This window comes from Lacerta agilis, chromosome 6, assembly GCF_009819535.1.
Source record: "Lacerta agilis isolate rLacAgi1 chromosome 6, rLacAgi1.pri, whole genome shotgun sequence".
Lineage (NCBI taxonomy): Eukaryota > Metazoa > Chordata > Lepidosauria > Squamata > Lacertidae > Lacerta > Lacerta agilis.
In genome coordinates this window covers 46,298,227-46,321,180 of record NC_046317.1, presented here as the reverse complement: position 1 = coordinate 46,321,180, position 22,954 = coordinate 46,298,227, and the positions used below count along the sequence as shown (strand labels likewise).

Here is a 22,954-nt window from a genome sequence, read left to right as displayed (position 1 = left end):
AGCAGGGCTGTGGACATGGTACAAACCTGTGGCTCGCTTGATTACTTCTATGGGACATCTTGCCTTTGCAGCAGTTTCAGGTATTCCTTCCTACAACAGCTTTTGCTGCTGGCAGGTGCCTTAGTAGCTGTGGATCTCGCTTGTTTTGAAGAGCTTGCTTCTGGGTTTTGCTGCCAGTGAAAACATATGTCACACTGCCAAACCCATTTGCTACAGAGCAAGTTGCAGCAAAGAGCTCCTCTGGCCAGACAGTTCAGTAGTATGAGATCACTTGCCTGCCTGGGGTGGGGTGGGGTGGGGTGGGTGTGAATCCTTGTGAGCCTTCCTTCAAAACCTGAGCATATTGCTTTGGAAGGTAAAGAGATGAGTAAATGAGACGTGCACCATAAATCTGCTGGCTTTGTAAGATGCACTTTAGGTAAATGCACTCTTTGCAAGAATTTAAGTAACTCTGCTTGATGCAAGAAACTTAGAAATTGATTACACTGATGATCATGTTGCTTCTCTGGCTGGTTTTTGAGGAAGCTTATCTCAATACACAGCTATTGCTTATCTTAACAGGGAGGGTTACAGGAGTCTGAGAATTATGGTTGAAAAGGTTCAGCTGGTGGAAGGGTAGGTGGGAGCAAGTATTGCCCTGAAGCTTTGGTAGGTAATTTTTCCTGATTTGGTTTGAGTCTCCTGGTTGGTGCTGTCTCATCAGAGGCTCTGGAGCCCAGCCACAGCATATCACGATGACATTTCTATGTCCTCTTTCCACTAGGATCATTCACTACAGGAGGAACATATTATTTTCAGATGCATTTCTCCTTGTTACTGTTAATTCCTTTATTTCTAACAGTAGCAATATGCTGTTTCTAAAGCTTGTGTCCAGAGCTAGCCTATGTACCTACATAATGTAACATATCAAACTCCCAAGTTAGTGTGTATAGGATTGCAGCCTTAGATCGTCTGCAGTTTGAAGAGGGGAGTTGTTTCTGTAGTTCTCTGGGTGTGGGGGGGGGAGAGAAAGAGAGCTACAATTCTTTGTGTGGGAGAGGTGTTTGTGGAAGAAAGCAGCAGATACACTTGGGGATCCAGATAGTGCCAAATCTTGTGTGTGTGCTTGCATGTGTTAATAATCCATAGTTTGTCATCACAGTTCCCTTACTCTTTCCTCCTTCCTGTCCCCCCATCAGTTAAGGTTTAAGGACGCTATTGACCACGTAAGTACCATTTGTTAGAGTGTTTGCTTGGATCAGATGGGTCTGAGGATCATCTTGTGAAATCTGTGTGCATAGTGCTGTCAAAACACCCCTGTCAATCTTCAGATGGTTCTAGGGAGTTGCTCTGTGGAGCTTCCACCAGCCACAAATCCTGAGCAAATTGGCATTTAGATTGCTGCTAAATGCAGAAAAGCAATTGACATTTTTCATAATCTGTATTTCCAGCTTGTTGCAATGCAATTTCAGGCAGATGCGGGGGGAGCAGCCCACTTTCTACAGTCTTTGGCCCAGCTCGTTACATGGCAGAGTCAGATCTGTAATCTTTAAACCTCATTGATCCCAGTCGTGAAAAATACCCTGCTCTCTCAGCTGTGACCTTTGGTTGAAACAGAAGCTGTAATAAGAACACAATCACATTCAAACAGTTAAATTCAATTTTTCCAAGTAATTTTGAGATATAAATTTGGAGGAACAAGCTTGAAAATTAGCTTTGGAGAAAGAGATTAAGTTACATACCCTGCTGTGGCTTCCCTCGTCTCTTAGCAGAAGGACTTTGCTTAGAAGGGGTTTGCAGCGACAGCCCTATGTATGGTATCTCTCATTCCACTTTCTTTCTTTCCTCTCTGCCCCTAACTTGCTTTGTTCTAGTGGCATGCTCTTCCCTGTGTGAGAATTACTCTCCTGTGTGGACTGTGGTGATGACTACATCTTTTCGTAGCCTTCGTGTTGTGTGTTTGAGTATCTCCCTCTATATCAATTTATTGCCATTGATTGATTTTGCTCTCTCATACAACTCCAGGGGGAAAGGAAATCTTACTTGAACTCTGATTTTGGTGTCATTCTGATTTCTGTTTGCTAATTTGGGTTTGCAAATGAAAGCAATGAAGGAATAATCTGGGTTAGGTGGCTGAATCCTGTAACTTACCTGGGCTGCTAATGAAAAAAAGCCTATTCACATTTGTTTGTTTGTTTTATTCAAGTAATTAACATGGCAGCCAAAAACAAAGCACCCTGACAAACCAAGGTTCTAGGAAGAAATTGTGCTCTATCTATCCATCACAATGCAGATTTATTCCTGTTTATATCACATTTTGATTTTTGTGCATGAACAGTCATTCCTTCATGCATAGGGTTAATGGTTGAAATTCTACTAGAAAACTGCTAGAGGTTGCCTTTGAGCAGGTCTTTCTCCGTGGAATCCTCCACAAGGGTCCATATTTGCCAATAGAATGTAGAAGGTTTGAGAGAGCTGGAGTAGGCTTATGGTTACAAAGCCAACCCCGTCAAATGAACCAGTGAGATAGTTCAAGGTCCTACTGCTACTTGCCCCTGCTGGTGTCTCTAGCCTGCACAGCTAGACAATACCATTGAGAAGGTAACAGTGGTACCTATAGATCCTGTGGCCTTTGTTTTGTGTATAATTTTCTGCTTGTTCTCTCTCCTTACATTTTTACTGATGTATGTAGCATGGGTAGTTTATTTTTAAGAAGCAAGACTCTTGAATACCGTGGCTGGTGAGCATGTTATGGCAAGTGGGTTTGCTATGGCAGTTCCACTAGCTATATTGTTGCTCATCCCAGGGCCTTCTGCTGGAAAAGACAAATGAGTTGTCTGTTACATGTACTGAAGTTAACACTTTAACTGTGATGGAAGGCCTGCTACTTTTTTGTTAAAAGAGATTTCCGACCAGTCCTTTTCGTCTTTTGCCCATGTATCTGTGGGGTAAATGGCAGCACTGTGAACAGAGAAGACTGTTTCATGCCCTTATTACTGGGTAGCAGTTTCCCCTGCCAGCTATAGCAAAAGAATGTGCTTGCTTGTGGCCTGTTGATATGAGGAAGCACTTTGTCTCCAATAAGCATCTCATGACAATTAAAATTCAATATATGATGCTGCTGGAAGGTGCTGTTCGTAAGTGAAAATAAGACACAGAACCTGCCCAGACTCAGAGTCTAAAAGACAAGACAACAAGGGAAGGCAAGTGGAGGGAAGTTTTAAATGTTTGATTTTTTTATTTGCTGTAAGCCGTTCAGAGTGGCCAGATGGACAGGGTATTATTATTATTATTATTATTATTATTATTATCGGTTTGTCAGTACCAGAACAAAAAGAGATTAATTGTTAACAGACATTTACATCCAGTTAGCACCAGCTTGATCTTCCCTTTCTGTCAGTCTTGCTGGGATGGAAATGGTGGAACTACTCAGTAGCCCTTGGCTGTCCTCTTGTTCACTTGTGGTAGAAGTTGTGGGAAAGTTGTTCTTCCCTTCCCACTTCAGTTTACTGTATTTTGTTGGGTCCCTGTTTCTTGCAGTGAACTTCCTTGGCTACCCAGAATTATATGCTGGGCAATTTGTCTAGAAATTGGGCTGCAACTGCATTGGCAGTTGCAAGTGTTGAGTTTGACAAGCTGCTCCAGACAAACCAACCCTTTCGTCCCATGTTGGAAATAGGAAAAAAATGTGTGGATTTGTTCGTGTGATTTAATGAAAATGGGTGTTTTCTGGCAAAGGGAGGTGCACAGGAAACACAACAAAAGTAGCCTATGATAAAACGTACCCTGACCTACTTCAGAGGCCAGAAAACGGGGGGGGGGGATTTCCAAATTCTGTCGCCAACTGGGTTGCATCAACCAAGCTAGGAACATGTTTTCTCAATGCAACTTTCACTTCTCATCAGTGATGGACACCCCAGATGCCTCATTGAAAAGTTAATAAAACTTCAGGGCCAGTTTTCCTTCTTGTGTGTTTTGTAACTAAATGGGTCAAATATCCAAGGTACAGAACTGCTTTTACAGTATATTCCTGCCTTCCTTAATTTGATAACGAGCTAAAAATGTCTGTTTCCCACAGGAAACCCTCATAGGAGGCCTTTTACCCGAAACAACCTATTCTATCAGCATTGCAGCCTACACCACCAAAGGGGATGGGGCCCGCAGCAGGGACAAGGTGGTTACTACAAGTGGAGCAGGTAAGCCAATAGTACTACAACACATATTTGATAGGCAAATCTACACGTAATATTTTGAGCTCCAAAATCAAAGATGCAGCTGGAGTGACTGACAGAAATGTTAATCTTAAGAAGTGTTAGGAAGGTGAAAAAAGCACCTGTACCCTCAAACCCCTTGTTTTGCAGACTGAACTGCAGGTGATGGAGAAGCAAGTAGAAGAATGGAAACTTCCTCTCTTTAAGAACCGCTTCACACATTACAATTTTACTAGAATGGAGATAATTTGCAGGCATTCTGGCATGCTGTGTTTCACAACAGTCAGTCAGATGTCTCTGGGGAGCCATAAGCAGAGCATGAGAACAATGACCATCTCCTGTTCATCCCAGGCACCTGATATTTGGAACTGTACCGCTTTTGCTCATAGTTACCATGGCTAATAGTTAGTTGCTGGGAAATGCCTCTGCCTTGAATTGGCAAAATACCTTGACATTCACATGGCAGCTTCATCACAGCTTAGTCAAATCTACTCACGCCAAATCCAGAATACCACTATGCTATTGTGAGTTTGCTCTGAGTGCCACAGTCTGGCACAGGGTAATGGTTATCTTGGCACTGTGCTGTTACTGAATAGTTTTGTTGTTGATGGATTTACACGTCAATCTCCCCTGATTTGAGGGAAGGATGTGTCTCTGTTGTGGGTGGAACGGAGATATGAAACCATCCATTTTATACAGCAGGTGTTAAGCTTTGAAGGGAGCAGCCCTTAATTTGTGCTACATATATGAGATTTGGAATCCTGTTGCTGCTCAGCCATCACATCAACATTCCTAGCAGGAACCAGTTCATCAGCTCAAACACAGCACATTTTGATTGCAAACAGCATGCTATGCTCTCAACAGCTCGCACAGGTGGTGAAATTATAAAGATTGCTATGAAAATTGCTTGCATCAAACTAGCGGAGATTCCAGTTTTGAGTCTGGGCTTCTCTGCAACATCTTATATTAAAGCCCTGATTTCTTATCTTATGGCACTACCTTTCACCTTCTTTATCATACTGTCCCAAATCTACTTTCTCTAGGCTTGCTTCTGCAAATGGCAAGATTCAAGGAGTGGTTGGGGAAGTATGATTTAAGAGTCAGATACAAGGAAGTTTTGAAGACAGTATCCATCACAGTGTTATTTTTCATTGCAGTTTTGTAAATAGTTACATTTGGAATAATTTACTCTATGTAATTTAGGGATTAGCTGTTTAAATAATTTGCCCCAGGGTTTGGTTCCATCTGAATTTCAGTCCATCACCTACTGACATCCTGCATTATCAGTGTTTGCAAACTACAGGCACAAAGGTTTTCACAAAATACAGCAGCTGACAAAATTCCTTAAGAAGCTTGCACAAAGTGTGGCATTTGTGATAATCTTATTCATCCCCATTCCTTTAAGAGCCTATAGCTTCCACCATAGGGTTCTCAACTCCCCTCCCCAAAAGAAATCAAATCTTATGATCAAGTTAGGCACATTTTACAAACAAACATATAGGTTAAGGATATTTGTGAAATGTAGCCATATAGAAATTAGTTTTTTTCCATTATAAAATTTGGATTTTGTTTTGTTGCTGTTGTTTAACTGTGGAATTGGGAGGACCTGGAAGAGTAAACACTGATATGTTCAGAAATACAATGCAATTGTTTCTGGACTGAACCACTTCAAATTGCAGGTGGTTTGCCTTTTTGGACATTCCCCCTGTAAACTCCCTGCCTGTGGAAAGCATGCAAAGGAAAAGCCTTCTCCCAGATATGCTGCTTTTTTGTGTGCAGCTAATTTTAATGTGGGGAAGCATTCAAACATATTGATCTTCCATCTGTAATCTGACGCCAAATTGATAGGGAGTGCCGTGCTAGCTAATACTTCTTCGCACGTAGATAAATTTCCTGAGTGAGCAACTCCAGTAGTGAAAAGGCCAGAACACTGTCTCCCTCCCACTCATGGCATATCACCCTGTTTTTGTCCTGCAGTCCCAGGCAAGCCTACCATGATGATCAGCACCACGGCCATGAATACAGCTCTGATCAATTGGCACCCACCTAAAGAGATGGTTGGGGAGCTGCTGGGCTACCAGCTGCAGTTCAAACATGCTGAGGAGGAGAAGATGAGGGTTATGAACTTTGAGAAGAACGTGGATCACTTCACCGTGACTGACCTTTACAAGGGTGCCACCTACATCTTCAAGCTGGCTGCCAAGAATAGGGTTGGTCTTGGGGAGGAGTTTGAAAAAGAAATCACTACCGCAGAGGAGGCGCCAAGCGGTTTCCCCCAGAACCTACATGTGGTGGGGCTGACCACCTCCACCACTAAAGTGACTTGGGAGCCACCAATTCTGGCAGAGAGGAATGGGAAAATGACCAACTACACGGTTGTGTACAGAGATATTAACAGCCAGCAGAACCTGACCAATGTTACGAGGGAAACGAGCATCACTCTGACCAACCTCAAACCTGACACAACCTATGACATCAAAGTTAGAGCCCACACTAACAAGGGAGCTGGCCCTCTCAGCCCCAGCATTCAGTCTAGGACGATGCCAATGGAACAAGGTAAGCACCTCCCCTGTGATCAGTTAATGAACCTCTATGGCAGAAAACAGGTCAGAGATGACCTGGTCAGTCTTACTTTCCTGAGCTTATAATTTTTTTGGATTGGTGGCGGGGGACATGGAGGTTGCATGACTGCATTTGTTTTTTCCCAAACACATACCCCATTTTCTGTTTCCAGATAAGAATTGTTGCTTTGGTGCAAACTGAACAGGCAGCTTCTGTGAAGAAACAGTGCCTCATAACTGCTACCTTTTGAAGATTGCTGTGTACACACTATACCTTTAAAGTACGATCAGAACACATTATTTTCCTCAAAGAATTCAGGGCACTATAGTTTGCCTCTGGCAGTGTTAAAAATCTTAGCAACCCATAACAAACTACAGTACCCACAGAAAGAATATACTTTGAATGTGCTTTAAATATATAGTTTGTACACAGTCCATGACAAAGAGGGGAAGGTGGCAACTCAGTCTGGTCGAAAGGCTTAAGTGTCCTAAGGTGTGAGAAGGCTTGTTGAATCTACATGAAAACACCAAATTTTGCTCCTACTGAGAAGAGTGGAAGGGAAAAGGTTAGTTGTCCAGTGTTGCTTCACAGGGGCCACTCAAAAGGATTCTTTCTAATTGCAGTGTTCGCAAAGAACTTTCGTGTCAGTGCTGTGATGAAAACATCAGTGCTACTTAGCTGGGAGGTTCCAGACTCTTACAAATCTGCAGTTCCTTTCAAGGTAAGGGAATATGTCTGTCACATATGGGGACCCGATTAATCTGCAGTAAGGAAGAAATTAGAAAGTCTGTCTCAGGGACCTTCAGACCAAGAGTCTTGCTTTTATCAACCCAGTTATGTAAGCTGAGCAACCAAATCTGGAGAAACACCAGGGAGGTTGAGTCAGGGTGTAAGAAGTGTGGACACCCCCTTGTCCTGGGTACCCTAGAGTCCTGACACTTGTTTCCTTTAGTCTAGATCAGAGGTGGCCAACTTCCAAGAGACTGCAATCTACTCACAGAGTTAAAAACTGGCAGTGATCTACCCCCTTTGGGGGGGTTCAGGTCAAAGTTGTTGAGCTTTTTTTTAGGAAGGAAAGCCCTGTTTTTTTGGGTTCACGTACAAGTTGTTGAGCTTCTTTAGGGAGGAGGAAAGCAACATTGAGCTTGTGTTAGGAAGGAAAGCCCTGTTTTTGGTGGGTCGGGTCATTTTAGGAGTGGAGGGCAAAGATGTTGAGTTGTCTTAGGGAAGCCAATGTTTTTTAGCTTCTTTGGGGGGAGCCACTGATCTACCAGTGATCTACCACAGACGTCCAATGATCTACCTGTTGGACATGCCTGGTCTAGATCACCAAGCATAGTAAATCAGCAGGTACTGGTAAGTCTTTAGAAATGAGTTAAAAACTGGTACATTTCCAGACAAAACCTCTTGATTCCCTTGCTGATTTTGGAGACTCGTATATGCCCTTTAAATGTTACCCTAGCTGTATGGGAATTGATTTCCCATGAGTCACTCCTGCACGGTGGAGTGAGGAATTCATTCTCAGCACTGGCTCAGTGCTCAGAGTAGACTACAATTAGGAGCCCAAACCCCTTTCATTCCAGGCAAAATGGTTTGATCCTACTGCTGATCATGAAGCATTTTGGTGCAGAACACAAGCAGAATTACACTTAGGGCAGGATAGAGATACCTCTAGAACCCAACAGGGCACCATGGTGTGCTGCTCTGCCTGCGGTCGCTAGCAACATAACACAGATAAGTAAGCACTCGTGACAGCAGGAGAATTCTATGTGGGGAATTTGTTCATAAAAGGCTAGTTCTATGGACTCATTCCTAATGCTGTATGGTCAATGCTGTATTGGAACCATCATCAAAACGGTTGCATAGTGTGGGCTTCATAACGTAGTTGCCAGATTTTGCTGACGTAAGCAGAGAGTTGACAGCAGTTGCTGCCATGGGTTTGCCATGATGAGGCACAGGAGCAGATGGTGTTAGCAGCTCACTAGCTGAGGAGCAGCCATGCAAACGCAACGGGTGTAAATGAGCTTTATTCTTCCTGTAGACAGTATTAGATGTCCAGGCCATGCACAAGTGCCAGCAGAGTAGCTGGCCCAGGAGCAGCTGGCCCAGGAGCAGCAGCAACTTTGCAAACAGGACACTCCCCCACCCACCTGTGCTGAGCTGCTTAATTCAAGTGTACAGGATGCCAGGCCAAAGCCTAATAATCTAACGAGCACCGCTGATAAGTCTCCATGGGAACAATTAGCATTATCTACACTTGATAAACAGTCTCGCACTAAATCTACATCCCAAAGGGTGTCCTCTTTCTCTTTAACAGATTTAATTAAGGCAGATATTGTTATGATTTGTGAACACTGAGGCGCAGGCTAAATATCATGGTATTTTTTATTGGAGATGAACTGAGACCTCTGAAATTCCTTCACTGAAAAATCAACAACAGGGCTTTCAGTTCTCCTCAGAGAAGAGTTGTTGCTTCATCTGGTCCAGGAGATAAAACTCCCTGCAAAGAGATGACTGGTCCTGTGAAGTGAGTGAGAAGTGATGTTATGGTGAGATTCCTGCTGCAATCAGAACCTGACACTGTCCCTGATCTAAGAGAGCTGCTTCCCTGCCTGTGTTTGATGTTAGAAATGGATTTTAAATGAACGCTGTGTTGCGGAATGAGAACTGATCATGAGACATTTTCATGAGGGCATAGGCAGAATGTTTTCAGACTAGTAGCCCTAGCTTCTACCTCATAATATTGTACCTTGACAAATTTTTAGTAACAGATTCATCTTACAGACTACTTTAGCTTCTCTGACACAGCAACTTACACCATTGTTGCCAAACTCCAGAAGGCCTAGCAAGTAAGGAAGAGCCAAGCAGGCATCTCTACCCTAGATAATCGTACCACCACACTCCTTACTTCCAAATGGACGACAGAAAAAGTTGCAATAGTTATGGGAGCTACGGACCTTCTTTTTCTTCCTACCCACATGTGCAGAACAACAGAGCTGGGAGAAGGCAGCACCAATTCTTATTTCTACATGGGGGTTCATGATCTCTCAGATTTGGTATAGTCATGCTTATCAACAGGTCAGCTTGTTTGGTACCTTATGCAGTGTGAGCGTTGAAAAAAGAAAGAAAGAAAGAAAAGACCCACACCAGGAAGAGGAGTTTTGGAAAGAACTTCATCCAACCCCTTTCCTATCAGTTTGGGCTGAATCAACTGTTTCCCTCTGCTTACAGATTCTGTACAATGGCCAGACTGTGGAGGTGGATGGCCACTCCATGAGGAAGCTGATTAATAACCTGCAGCCAGACACAAATTATTCCTTTGCACTCACAAACCGGGGAAGTAGCGCAGGAGCCTTGCAGCACCGAGTCTTCATCCGGACAGCACCTGATGTCATCCAGAGCAAGCCCATTTCCACATACAAATATATCCATAATGGGCAGTTCACTCTGACTCTCCCCAAAGTGCAGACCTCTGTGCCAGTCAGGTATGTTTCTACTTTATTTTTTTATTTATGATGCTACCATGGGAGAACATGGTGTTGTATGGTTGGGGGAGGGTCTCCTGAGTCCCTGCAGAGTCTTGGTGCTTTTGCACAGGTAATAAGGGTGGTATTATAGGGAACTGTATTAGATTTCATAGATCATGATAATGGTGTAAATCCACCTACAACATGTTAAAAATGCTTCCCAATAGCAAGAGGTTACTGAAAATATGGAAGCACTCTGTACAGCGGCCTTACCTGATCTGATGTTTTGAACTCCAACTCCTAACTGGCATGGTCAATGGACAGGGGTATCAGAGCTGTAGCCCAAAACATCTGGAAGGCACTAGGTTGGGCAAGGCCAATGTGCAGGATTTGAATTGGTGATATGCTCAGGGTTCTGGATCTGGGCTACCATTTTTATGTATTATAACTTGCTCCTCTCAGTCACCTATCATTATATGAAAAATAGGGAGTCATAATCCCCATCATTCATGTGAAAGGACCCAGGATGTACTTTCCACACTGCTGCACAGTTACTTTAAATAATGTATGTAAATCCTAATAGGAGGCTTGTGGAAGTCTCATTTGTGTTTTTGATCTCCCACCACTGAAAAATGAACCAGATTATGGAGCTGTGCTTTCCCAGCTTCTGACACTATCACTTAGGTGACTTTTATTAACCTAATACATGCCAGCCAGCTACAGCCCGAGTCTCTGGGAAGTTCAAAGGAGGGAGTTGCAGGGCTTTCATGGAGAGCATCCCACTGTTGGAAGCAGAGCTCACCCATTCCCCTCTCTTGTTCCCCAGGTGGTACTACATCGTGGTTGTGCCGATAGACCACACAAGCAACCTAGTTGGCTCCAGATTGAAGAGCCCAGATGATATGGGACTAGACCAGGTAGGAGAAGGCCAAAACTTGTTTCCACTTGTTTTGTAGGGGGTAAGGGAAACAGATGTTCAAGAAACTAGCCCACACATATGAAATAATTTGGAAGAGTACAGGTGAAACTCAAAAAATTAGAATATCGTGCAAAAGTCCATTTATTTCAGTAATTCAACTTAAAAGGTGAAACTAAAATATAAGACAGACTCATGACATGCAAAGTGAGATATGTCAAGCCTTTATTTGTTATAATTGTGATGATTATGGCGTACAGCTGATGAAAACCCCAAATTCACAATCTCAGAAAATTAGAATATTATGAAAAGGTGCAGTAGCTACTCAATCCATAACACCTGCAAAGGGTTCCTGAGCCTTTAAATGGTCTCTCAGTCTGGTTCAGTAGGAATCGCAATCATGGGAAAGGCTGCTGACCTGACAGTTGTGCAGAAAACCATCATTGAGACCCCCATAAGGAAGGAAAGCCTCAAAAGGTAATTGCAGAAGAAGTTGGATGTTCCCAAAGTGCTGTATCAAAGCACATTAATGGAAAGTTATGCAGAAGGGAAAAGTGTGGAAGAAAAAGGTGCACAAGCAGCCTGGAGAGGATTGTCAGGAAAAGACCATTCAAACGTGTTGGGGACTTTCACAAGGAGTGGACTGAGGCTGGAGTTAGTGCATCAAGAGCCACCACACAGAGATTTATCCTGGAGATGGGATTCAAATGTCGTATTCCTCTTGTCAAGCCGCTCCTGAACAAGAAACAACATCAGAAGCGTCTTACCTGGGCTAAAGAAAAAAGAACTGGTCTGTTGCTTAGTGGTCCCAAGTCCTCTTTTCTGATGAGAGCAACTTTTGCATCTCATTTGGAAACCAAGGACCCAGAGTCTGGAGGAAGAATGGGGAAGCACACAATGCCAGATGCTTGAAGTCCAGTGTGAAGTTTCCACAGTCTGTGTAGATTTGGGGAGCCATGTCATCTGCTGGTGTTGGTCCACTGTGCTTCATCAAGTCCAGGGTCAACGCAGCCGTCTACCAGGAGATTTTGGAGCACTTCATGCTTCCTTCCGCAGACGAGCTTTATGGGGATGCTGACTTCATTTTCCAGCAGGACTTGGCACCCGCCCACACTGCCAAAATTACCAAAACCTGGTTCAATGCCCATGGGATTACTGTGCTTGATTGGCCAGCAAACTCGCCTGACCTGAACCCCATAGAGAAAGATGAGAGACATGAGACTGAGCAATGCAGAAGAGCTGAAGGCCGCTATTGAAGCATCCTGGTCTTCCATAACACCTCAGCAGTGCCACAGGCTGATAGCATGCATGCCACGCCGCATTGAGGCAGTAATTGATGCAAAAGGGGCCCAAACCAAGTACTGAGTACATATGCATGCTTCTACTTTTCAGAGGTCCAATATTGTTCTATTTGCAATCCTTGTTTTGTTGATTTCATTTAATATTCTAATTTTCTGAGATTGTGAATTTGGGGTTTTCATCAGCTGTACGCCATAATCATCACAATTATAACAAATAAAGGCTTGACATATCTCGCTTTGCATGTCATGAGTCTATCTCATATATTAGTTTCACCTTTTAATTTGAATTACTGAAATAAATGAACTTTTCCACGATATTCTAATTTTTCGAGTTTCACCTGTATATGAGCAATGTTAATCGTCCTGTCATGCTGGAGATAATGGCAGAGGACCTGGGGTTTCGGAAACTTTGCCTATATGGGATAATTCCCACATATGATAGCTTAATTTGGAGGTGCCATCTTCTGCCATCCTGAAGTCATCAAGTTACTCAAATACCCATGATATCCATATTCATCTTTAGCCAGCTCTCAAAATTGCCTGTGAAGCTTACTGGTCCAGTGAAAGAGGTCACTGAAGTGTGATTGCCCATGGACTTGTTGCATGTATGGATCACACCACACCTCCTTCTGCCCTCAGGTTCTGTTGTATAATTTATATGCAAAACAAGATGTAGGAAGCAGAGGTCCCCATTGGGATGGGTAAGGCAGAAGGCAGGGAGCCCAAACTGTACTTGGAGTCGGAGCCAGTGACAGGCAGAGTCACTTAATTCTCCCTGCTGAGTTTTGCAAGGGAAACACTGAGACTTAAGAAAGAGAAAACTGACAGTCAGTGCCAACCCCTACACTGGATGTAAATAAGAAGCCAGGCAAGTGGGGGCTTACCAAGGAGAGCAGTGCCCCAATTTGCCCCGATAGATCAGTTTCCACTGGTAAAAACTGAAGCTTGGATAAGACACTGTGCACACACACATCTGTACGTGTTGCACACATTAGTTAGGATGCAGAGAAACACTGGTTGGAGGGCAGGGATGCCACTTTGTTAGGGTCACAAGCCAGCACCCTCCTTCCCTGAAATAATGGCATGGTTCTGTGTGGTCTCTGTGTCTTCCTGGCACCACCATTGCTCTAATGTTCCATCTCTGCCCTAACACATTTTTGTGTGAAATGTATTTCATGCCTCCTCCTTCATTTTAAATTAGAATTTCTGTTCAGAGCCTAGCATTCATTTTTATTCATTAGAAAAACATCTTTAAACATCTGAGAGCTTTTCTGAGCAATGTAATTGAATTTTGGTGTGTTTATATCCTTTTTTCTTGAGTTTGTGGATGACTATGAAATTTGTAATTTTTTTCTCTATCTGAACATTCCATGTTAGCACTGTGTGTGATTTATACAAAGTCTTACTGCAGCCCAGCAGGATGTGGTGGGGGTGGTAAGCTCAGCCTAAAGATTTTGTCCATTTTAGTGTAAGCTGCAAAGTGTGTTTGCAGAGTGGCAGAAATATGTGTCAAAGTCTGCTGAAATTTTGCCTATCTCCAAAAGTTCAAATTGCTGGGCATCTAAAGATGCATGTGTGGACTATGTGGCCTGTTCTCTGCTGCTCCTGCTGCTCTATCATCCAAGAGAAACACGTATTTTAAAATGATTTCCCTTGAGATGTTATGGGGCATAAACTTTATAAAAATGGTACATTATTTTTCACAAAACTATGCCCAGTGTAGGTTATGATGAATACAAACAAAACATGCATAAAAATGTGAGTAGAGCCCTGCTGGGTCAGACCAGGGGTCCATAGTGACCTGCTTCCTGTTTTCACAGTCGTCCACCATAAACCCAGGACAACACTAGGTTCCAGCTTTACCCCCAGCAACTTAATTAACTGTTCTGTTAAGGAAGTAGATGTAGTAGAGAAAACCTTTGGGAATGCACTAGAGTAATGAATACCTGGATCTCCCTGGTGTTTTTTGTCACCTGACTTACAGGTTTTCCTCATAGAAATGTAGAGTCACCTGGGTAAATAGCATTGCTCTCTCTCACGCTAGCTTCCTTTTGCCACCCAGCTACTTGAGGCCATGAACCAAGGGGATCCAAGCAGGCGCCAACGACGTCAGGCAGAGCGGCTCAAGCCTTATATTGCTGCCCAAATGGATGACCTGCCAGAAACCTTTGTCTTGGGGGACCAGAAGAGCTATCAAGGCTTCTACAATAAGCCCCTTTCAGAAGACTTGAGCTACCGTTGTTTTGTGCTGGCTTCACTGGAGGATGGGGATACGGTAAGGACCACGAGAAGCGAAGGTACCATGTGTTGCCTAAAAGGACCATTCCAGAGATGGCATTAGGGAAGCTTTGTCGCAGTGGAACTTTGCTCTGCAAAGCATAAGCTAATAAAATCAGTTGTATAAAACAACTCAGAATCTCTTTCCCCTTCTCCCTGCCTGTCTTGCCTGGTGCCTCACAGTCCATAGGAAGAAAATAGATTATCTGCCCCAAGCTTTGTGCTTCTTCACTTTCCACACCCCTGTAATTTTTAGCATTATCCATTGTTGCAAGCCAGAATGAATAAGGGAGGGGAAATGGTGGGTAATGCCATTGCTTCTGCAAATGTGTAAATAATGTCCACCCATAATGAAGATATTCAAGCCCTTCTGCTCCGTCCCATGCTGGGTCTCTCACTTTCAGCCTCATTTACTTGTAATGGCTCATTAGAGCTGGTCAAATGCTTCATTACTCATCTGGTCCGAGCACTTGTGTAGCGGACATAGCAAACATGCAGGCAGGAGAATAGAGGCCGCAGAGCAGCCGGAGAAGGTGCCCTTGTGCCACAAGGTTGGGTACTGCATGTACAAGAGTGAATGTGCACAAGAGCACTTTGGCTAGCAGAGCAAACTCTCCAAGCAACTGGTTTTATTTGGTGATGAAACTGCAGCTGCCCTCTACATAAGCTTTGCTGCCCTCACAAAGTTCTCTGCCAGTTCTTTCTGAAACCTGTGCCAGGTTGTGAGCTCCAACTTGGCACTCAACTCAGTCGCCATGTTCTTAAACTAGAGGAATGAAGCCACAATATCATAAATGGCTGTTGCTAAAAGAACGATTGCAGAGCCGCAGATTACTTCGTCATTTAGCACTTTATCAGTCTTGTTTCATTTATCACTGCATTATTCTGCATTTCATTTCCCTGTGACTTCATTGGTTACAGAGCCCTCCATGTCCCCAAGCATGTGTATATATACATATACCTGTAATTCAGAGTAACACTTCATGCATCTAATAGGCTATAGTTCACAAAAGCCCAAAGTTCACAGTGAATTTATTAGTCTTTAAGGCACCACAAATACCATCCTTGTTTTTGCTGCCATCTGGAATTCTTCATTTATTGTGTTTTGTTTCCACAAGAAGTGTCAGAAATTTAGTTCTAATGTTAGAACTTGGGGAACGTGTAGTTGTTTCTCAGTAATGTGAAAATAGGCTCTAGAATATTTATTACTATCCTGCATGTTCTAGGACTTAGCCCTGCAACTGAACCAGGTTCCAGAGACAAAATGTGGCTCAGATTAAGCCAGGCAGGTGTTTCCTGCTCAGTATCCACAAAAGGCAGCTGCTATGGACACGTTTTCTCTGTGTTTCACAGAATTCCTGTGCATGAAGTCAAAGAGACTTAAGATCTCAGCTTTCAGACTGGCAGAATTTGGTCAACAGGCATCTCTGCGGGGGCTAAAAGGGAGACCAGTGTACGCTGCTCCCTTGAGCAGGACAATAGGAAGCCTCCACTAGAACAGAGAACATGGTCGTCCCTGCACATATGTCTTCTGGCAGGCATAAAAAATAAGATATGAGCGTAGCATGTATTGGAACAGAGTCAGCCACTTTTGTTTGCTTTTTTGGTTGCAACTTGCCAGTCCCTTGTATGACTTGGAAGCCTTTGCATGTGAGAAGCCCCATGTGAATCCTGCTGTATTCAGGGCTTATGCTAGAGCTTCAAGGACAGCCATGAGTTAGTCTGCTGTTCAATGTGGAACATTATGCCCAGTGGGTGTTCCTTGACATATAACCCCCTAGGGTGATGTGTTTATAACGGCATAATAGGTATTATAAACCACTTAGCCACTACCCGCCAGGCCTGATGCTCAATTGGCTGCAACTCCAAAGCCTATAATTTGGCTCTTCGTGTGTCTGAGGCTGGCAACTTGTTCTCAGCTGGACCATTCCTTTCTGGCACTGAGGGAGGCCACTTTCTAGCTGATGTGGTTCTGAATGTTCTGTTACTGTGGAGAGGAGGTTTGTTTTCATGGTGTCTGTTAATTCCCTGGGTGCTCATGAGGAAAATTGCAGGTGGGCAGCTTGGGGCTATTGTACCGAGGGAAAACTCAGAATTAAGCAAGGAAGAGACCTGATCCATGATCTTTGTCTGCTCTCCTCTCTCTCAAACTCACCAGAAGAAGTATGCAGCCAGTCCCTACTCAGATGAGATTGTGATGGAAGTTTCAGCAAAACAGCAGGATGAACCAGAGATGCTGTGGGTGATGGGGCCTGTCCTGGCTGTAATCTTAATCATCATCATTGTCATTGCTATCCTGCTCTTCAAAAGGTGAGCCCACGTCTATGCCCGTGCAATGTTGTGGTGTCCATGGTGCAGTATTGTGCCAAGCTCAAGAACATTTACAGTGAGCAAACTATATGATAAATCCAAGGACACTGTCTCTTCTGGGGGATGTGGTCTGAACCTTCCTGAAGGTGTTTCTCAACGGAGCCTGCAAAACAGTGCTATGTAAGGCAATCCCTAGGAAGGGGTGGGGATCAAATTCAGTGGTCTCTGCATTTCATTTTGTGCTGGGAAGGTATATACTGGAAGTGAACTGGGGCTGTTGTCAGTGGCAGATGAACTGTGAAGGCATAGGACATGGCTTCTGCTTAGTGGTTCTAGGGTGATGACCTGGATTACCATGCCTCGGATTAAGTAAAAGGCTTTGGCCAAGAAATGCCTACATGCCTTGTTTTATTCAGAGGCCTTGTGCTTTCCCCCAAGTCTTCTTGGCTCCAACAATGAACCCTCCATGTGGTAACATGTGGTAACAGTGACCCTTTATTTCAGAGATTTGTCCTTAGCCTAGTCATAGGTGTTCTGATCCATGATGTCAAGTGCTTGGGCTGTTAAAAGAAGCAGGAGCTGCTCATTTGGTTACAGGGAGTGCTTACTCTCCCACCTTTGCTCTGGGAAGCTGTCATCATTTTTCTCCAACTAAATGTGCATAATAACACCAAGAGGGGAGGTGACTTTGGGTTATTGCATGCACAATTAGTACCTTTTTGTAACCTGGATTTCCTCTTTTTTCTCTATTTCTGCTGTCCCTGGATCTAGCAAACAAGAAAGGTAGACAACTGCCCTCCTCCCCCCCCCACCCTTACTAATCCTTTGCTTTGTCTCTTTCACATCCACTGTTTCATCTTGTTAAAAACAGTAAGCATAAGTCTTCCTAACCAGACTAATCTGACTTTTGGGTATTGCTCTGCCTACCTAGCCATTGTGGTGTCCCAAACTCCTTTAACCTTCTCTTGCTGATAGATTTAAATAAATGGCTTCACAAGTAAGGTGTGACATCGTTTTAGAAAATTCCTTTTCAGTGCATTTGGTGTTCCAGGATTTGTGGGGTTATTTGCCCCCTATATTGATCAAGGATGTGACATTACCATGAGCTGACTCTAGATCCTTGGCATAATCAGCATGCTCTATAAACCAGTTAATAAGGCCTTGCTCTGAGCTGTTCCCTTTTCAGTGTGACTGTGTGTGTCCTACAAAGGTATCCCACTGCTTGCTGACTTTGGTGTCTAGCTGATCCTTAGTAAATCTGGAAGTAATGCTGTTACAACAGAGTGACACTGACTTTCAGCAGGAGGCAGGAACCAAAGCAAAGTCTTAGGCTTATTTCAACAATGGTCCCCTTTGGTGATAAATTCAAGTTGATGCAGGGCTCTTATTTCAGACGCTGTAATGTGGTGGCTACCGGTACTTTATAAATGACTCCCCACTGCATGCATGCATGTGCATACAGCTGAACAAACTTTTGTTTTCTCCCCTCACAGCACAGAGAGCTCATGAGGCACCATGCTAATTGTGGAAATTTCTCCCTTCTAACAAATAGACTTGTGCAGTCAGGCAAAGTAAAAAAAAAAAATCCTTTTCAGGGTGCTATCAACAGTGTCTCCAGGTTAATCATAAGTGCTTTGGGCTTCTGATGTGTTTGAAAAAGCAACAGATACACACACCTCTCTGCTGAATTGGCTGCAGGATTGCAGCACAGTGCTCCTTAATACCAGGCTGAGATGTTTCTGTTTCTGTTGAAGCTAAAATACCCCCTCCCCGTGGCTGAGTTACCCCAGAAAACACATTGCAGCTCTAAGAGGCATCACCATATGAGGTTATTTGGTTTAACGGTATCCACTGGACATCACCAATAACTCTTCTTGTCATGCCAAAATTTCCTGTAAATGTCTCCCATTTAATCACTGGGGAGGTTCATCTCAGCTTAGCTAGTGAAATCTACTAGGATAAGAGCCTAGGGTGGTGGAGCTGCAGGCATAAATATAGCATGAAGAGACAACAGTGTATTTTATTGTTCCATTAACACACGCCTGGGGGGCCTTCAGCCACTCAAGACAAGTATTAATGGACCAATAAAATTCACCCTGAAGAGCCCTTACCCTATTATATTACAACTCTTCACATTTTAAATAATTTTTTTAATACTTGGCAAAATCTTAAGTATATTCATCCACCACAGGAAATAGTTCCCAACACTGGTGTGTGGAAGATGGAAGTGGAAGTGGAGATTTTGTAAGCCTGTGTCTGGCTCTGGGGAGGGGGTTACCAGTCCCCCTTACTGCTAGGTGCATTATTTAGTCTGCTACAGGGTCATCTTGAAGCTCTCTGCCATTTGGTCCATGCCCAGATCTACCTTCTGAGCTGCTCCTTCTCTTCCTTTAGGAAAAGGGCCAATTCACCCTCCGCCAAGGATGAACATTCCATTGGCCTGAAGGACTCCTTGCTGGCCCATTCCTCTGACCCTGTTGAAATGAGGCGACTCAACTACCAAACACCAGGTAGGTACCACTTGACGGCCCTACAGAGGCCAGTGCTCCTTTTACTGGCAGTGGTTTGTGATAAGAGAGCCTCTTCCTTCCCTTTGCAGTGTTGTGTGCACCTTCTCAGGCTCGGTTCAGAGGCCAGTGTGGCTCAATACACTGTCACTCACATGTATACCTGACATTGGCAACAGTCAGAATGGGGATGGCAGGCTTTCTGTTAACTCAATAGCCTGACCCTACATGCATCACAAGGTCCTGGAAGGCATAGCGTCACAAAGAACAGGCTCTAATGGAGACCTTGTCATGATTTATCTTATATTCCATAGATAACACTCAGATTTTTGGCCCATATCGTGCTCTCCAGATATGGCCTCAAAATTAGCCAGCAAAAGGAAAGTCCAACATGCCAGTAGGTCCACTGTCAAGTAGCAGATAGGCAGGTTCATGATTCAGCTCCTGCAGTGCTTCCAACTCTTAAGGTACGTTGCAGTTGTAATAGATGCTGCTTAGCTGTGTCAGCAAAATAATCCGTCTTCAACAGAGTCTATTTCCTAGATTTTTTGCTTTGTGAAGGGCCTCACACTCTCATCTGAGGCAGGATGTGGTTTGCATTCTATCTGGTTAGAGTTGAAGCAACCTGTTCCTTCCTTATTTAGATTGTGGGATTCATGAAGGCTATTGAATGATGTTAGCGGTCAGTGGGGGCTTCTAGCTCAGTACACCCAGACTCTACCTAGCAAGATGTGACCTGTATTCCTTTTCCTCAAATCTATTTGTCCTCCTATAATAGATTTTTTGGGGGAAGCAGTTGCAGGAAGGGAATTGGAAGTTGTGTCCTGTGACTATGTGCAGCGCTGCTCTCTTGTCTTTCTTTCTAGGCTTGAGTCCTTCACCTCATACTGCCTTGCAGATGGGTCAGAGGACAGGGGCTTGTGTAGGTTGTACGCACACAGCTTGCAGAATTGGGAGCACGACCCACCCTATTAGTGTAAAGTCATTATTCCACCAGATGGTTTGCAGAGTCCAACATGACAGGAGAGTTAGAGGTGTAGTCCAGAGGGGTCAGAGAGAAGATAGAGGCATAGACATGGTGCAGAGTTGTATGTGCTAACAAGGGATGTTGCACAAAAGGGAAGCTTGACAAAAGAAAGCAAGTCAGCCTCATAGTGCATACACAAGCCCCCACACATATTCTCAGGTGTGACCATACTTGCTGAGCTGCTAGCTTGAGCTTTTGCACCCTTTTATCTTCTCAGGTGCCCAGTAGGGAACAATCAGTGTACAAAAAAAGTTCTGGTATTATCGTTTCAGCCTGAGACACTCAGTTGCCTCCACCTAGTCTCACCCTCTTCTGTGATGGATGGATGCCTTCTGTGGGCCAGACAGCAGCAACTAAACCCTGAGCAATCTCATAGTTGATATCCCTGCTGGCAAATGTAGAGGCAGGAAAGGCCTTGCTCAGTACATAATTAATCAAGCTGCTGTTATTAAATATTAAGCTTATCACTTTAATAGTTTCCACTTCAGACACAGGTTCTTGTGTGAATTGTCAGCTCCTTTGTTCTCATGTTCCATTTTGCAGAGTTGTGGCAGGTCAGGCAGGGTGATGTCGCTACTAAGCAATTGGGTGAATTTGACTAAACCTTGGTTCCAAGGCTGTGCTGCTGTCTCATGTAGCAGGGAAACATGGTCTTGGAAAGCAGCATGTGCTGGGAATAGGAACTCTGTTTCCTGGCCAACAAGCAAAGCCATCTATCATGTCTGTTGTGGGGAAATCCTCTTTGTGAAATAATCCTGGTTGTACTTGGTGCTTGTCTTAATACATCACCCTCCATGCTGCCACATGTGTAGCAAGCATCAAGCTGCAATTCCCATCCCTAAATGTAGGAATTTGAAGGTTGTGGTGGGGATTTTTGTGCTGCCCTTTGATCCTCCTCTGTCGCATCTTTAACTCTTCCCTCAGCAACAGCTAATGGGATTTCTGTTCTTTCAGGTGCCAGTGGCCCCAGTTGCCCGAATATCTCAAGTTAGTTTTCTCTGCTCCTTTTTCTTCTTCCTCACTATCTTTTCCCCGCCTCTTTCTTTCTCATCTTTTTTGTTCAGTGTCATGAAGGTCAACCTCACTCACCACAGACTTAGTGCTAACCCTTCTCTTGCTAGTGAGCCAGGCTATCTCCCACAAACTAGTCTCTGGTGCTACTCACATACAATGCTCCAGCCTGCATGTGAAGAAAGAAAGAGAGATTAACATGTCACAGTTTTCCAAACAATGAAATTCATAAATTGACTGAGCACATGAGGCTGCAGGAGCTCTTTCTTTGATATGTTATAGGACCCCAACTTAGGGAAGCAAGGCCTGGCTGCAGTTGCAAAGGATGCACTTACGGTATATCGTGTGGAGGCCATACAGCATCTCCAAAATTAAAAGGAAGTGTTCTCTATCCAAATGTAGTCCAGCAAGCTAGGACTTGCTCATCTCCTCCATATGCTCCTCAGCCACTATTTTGCATGCAGCACCTTACTGGAATTCCTTGCTTAAGCCCAAATGTGTTTATTTAGGCATTCAGTTATTCTTAAACCCAGTTCAGGTTACACAGGTATAAAAACAATGACATTTATTATTATTACAGTTTACAATATAAAGCTACAAAAATACATACTATAGTAACAAACAAAAACCTCCAACACAAACAGTTTAAAAGGTCATAGATTGTCTAATTAGCCAAAGGCCTGGGATAAAAGGAATGTTTTTGCCTAGTGCCTAAAACATTCCACAAAAGGGGAACCAACACAAAAATGGCCCATTTTTGTGTTGCCACCCTCCGGACCTCTTGTGGAAGAGACACATGAAGAAGGGCCTCAGATGATGATTTCAGGGTCCAGGTTGGTTGATATGAGGAGAGGAGGTGGTCCTTGAGGTACAATACAAAATAATAGATGAGAGCAGCAGAAATTAAAATTTAGAAAACCAAGTCCCATGGATAATTCCATAAAATCCCAACACTTAAAAATGTTTGTGAAAACAAAAAGGTTTTGAGCTGATGCAAAAGGAAAACTCCATGGGCACTGACCCTTGATGTGGGGCATCAAAAGGGGACTTTTGTTCACATCTTAACAACCAGGCAGGACAGTACTGGGAGTGGTGATCCTTCAGGGGTCCTGAGTCATGCAGGACTTAATAGGTCAGTGATAGTACATTGAATTGAGCTCAGAAATGTATTGGGAGCCTGTGTAAATCCCATAGAATTAGAATAATATGATTCCAGGTGGTTGACCCACTAACGGACTAACCAAATGGGCTGCTGCATTTTCCTCTAACTGCAACTTCTGAACCATCTGCAAGAGTAGTCCCTCATGCAGCTGCTCTTTTATTCTTTTGCTCTCTCTGCCTATGTCTTAATGAATGTGAAGTGCTGTGTGTCACCTACAAATACTG

At 43.7% G+C, this 22,954-nt stretch overlaps 1 protein-coding gene across 24 annotated transcripts in view; it reads left to right on the top strand.

Moving 5' to 3' along the window:
• PTPRF (protein tyrosine phosphatase receptor type F) overlaps positions 1 to 22,954 on the top strand; it is a 470,302-nt gene that overhangs the window by 414,978 nt on the left and 32,370 nt on the right. For 5 of the 24 annotated variants that reach the window (XM_033152392.1, XM_033152376.1, XM_033152394.1 and 2 more), the window contains 11 exons: positions 1,179 to 1,205; positions 4,058 to 4,175; positions 6,168 to 6,746; positions 7,376 to 7,473; positions 9,984 to 10,237; positions 11,046 to 11,136; positions 14,481 to 14,711; positions 16,872 to 17,023; positions 17,795 to 17,806; positions 19,418 to 19,533; positions 21,512 to 21,544. In XM_033152392.1, coding sequence (XP_033008283.1) covers positions 1,179 to 1,205; positions 4,058 to 4,175; positions 6,168 to 6,746; positions 7,376 to 7,473; positions 9,984 to 10,237; positions 11,046 to 11,136; positions 14,481 to 14,711; positions 16,872 to 17,023; positions 17,795 to 17,806; positions 19,418 to 19,533; positions 21,512 to 21,544 — 1,711 coding nt within the window. The remainder of the gene's footprint in view (positions 1 to 1,178; positions 1,206 to 4,057; positions 4,176 to 6,167; positions 6,747 to 7,375; positions 7,474 to 9,983; positions 10,238 to 11,045; positions 11,137 to 14,480; positions 14,712 to 16,871; positions 17,024 to 17,794; positions 17,807 to 19,417; positions 19,534 to 21,511; positions 21,545 to 22,954) is intronic. The other 19 variants (XM_033152380.1, XM_033152395.1, XM_033152384.1 and 16 more) reach the window with 10 other exon arrangements.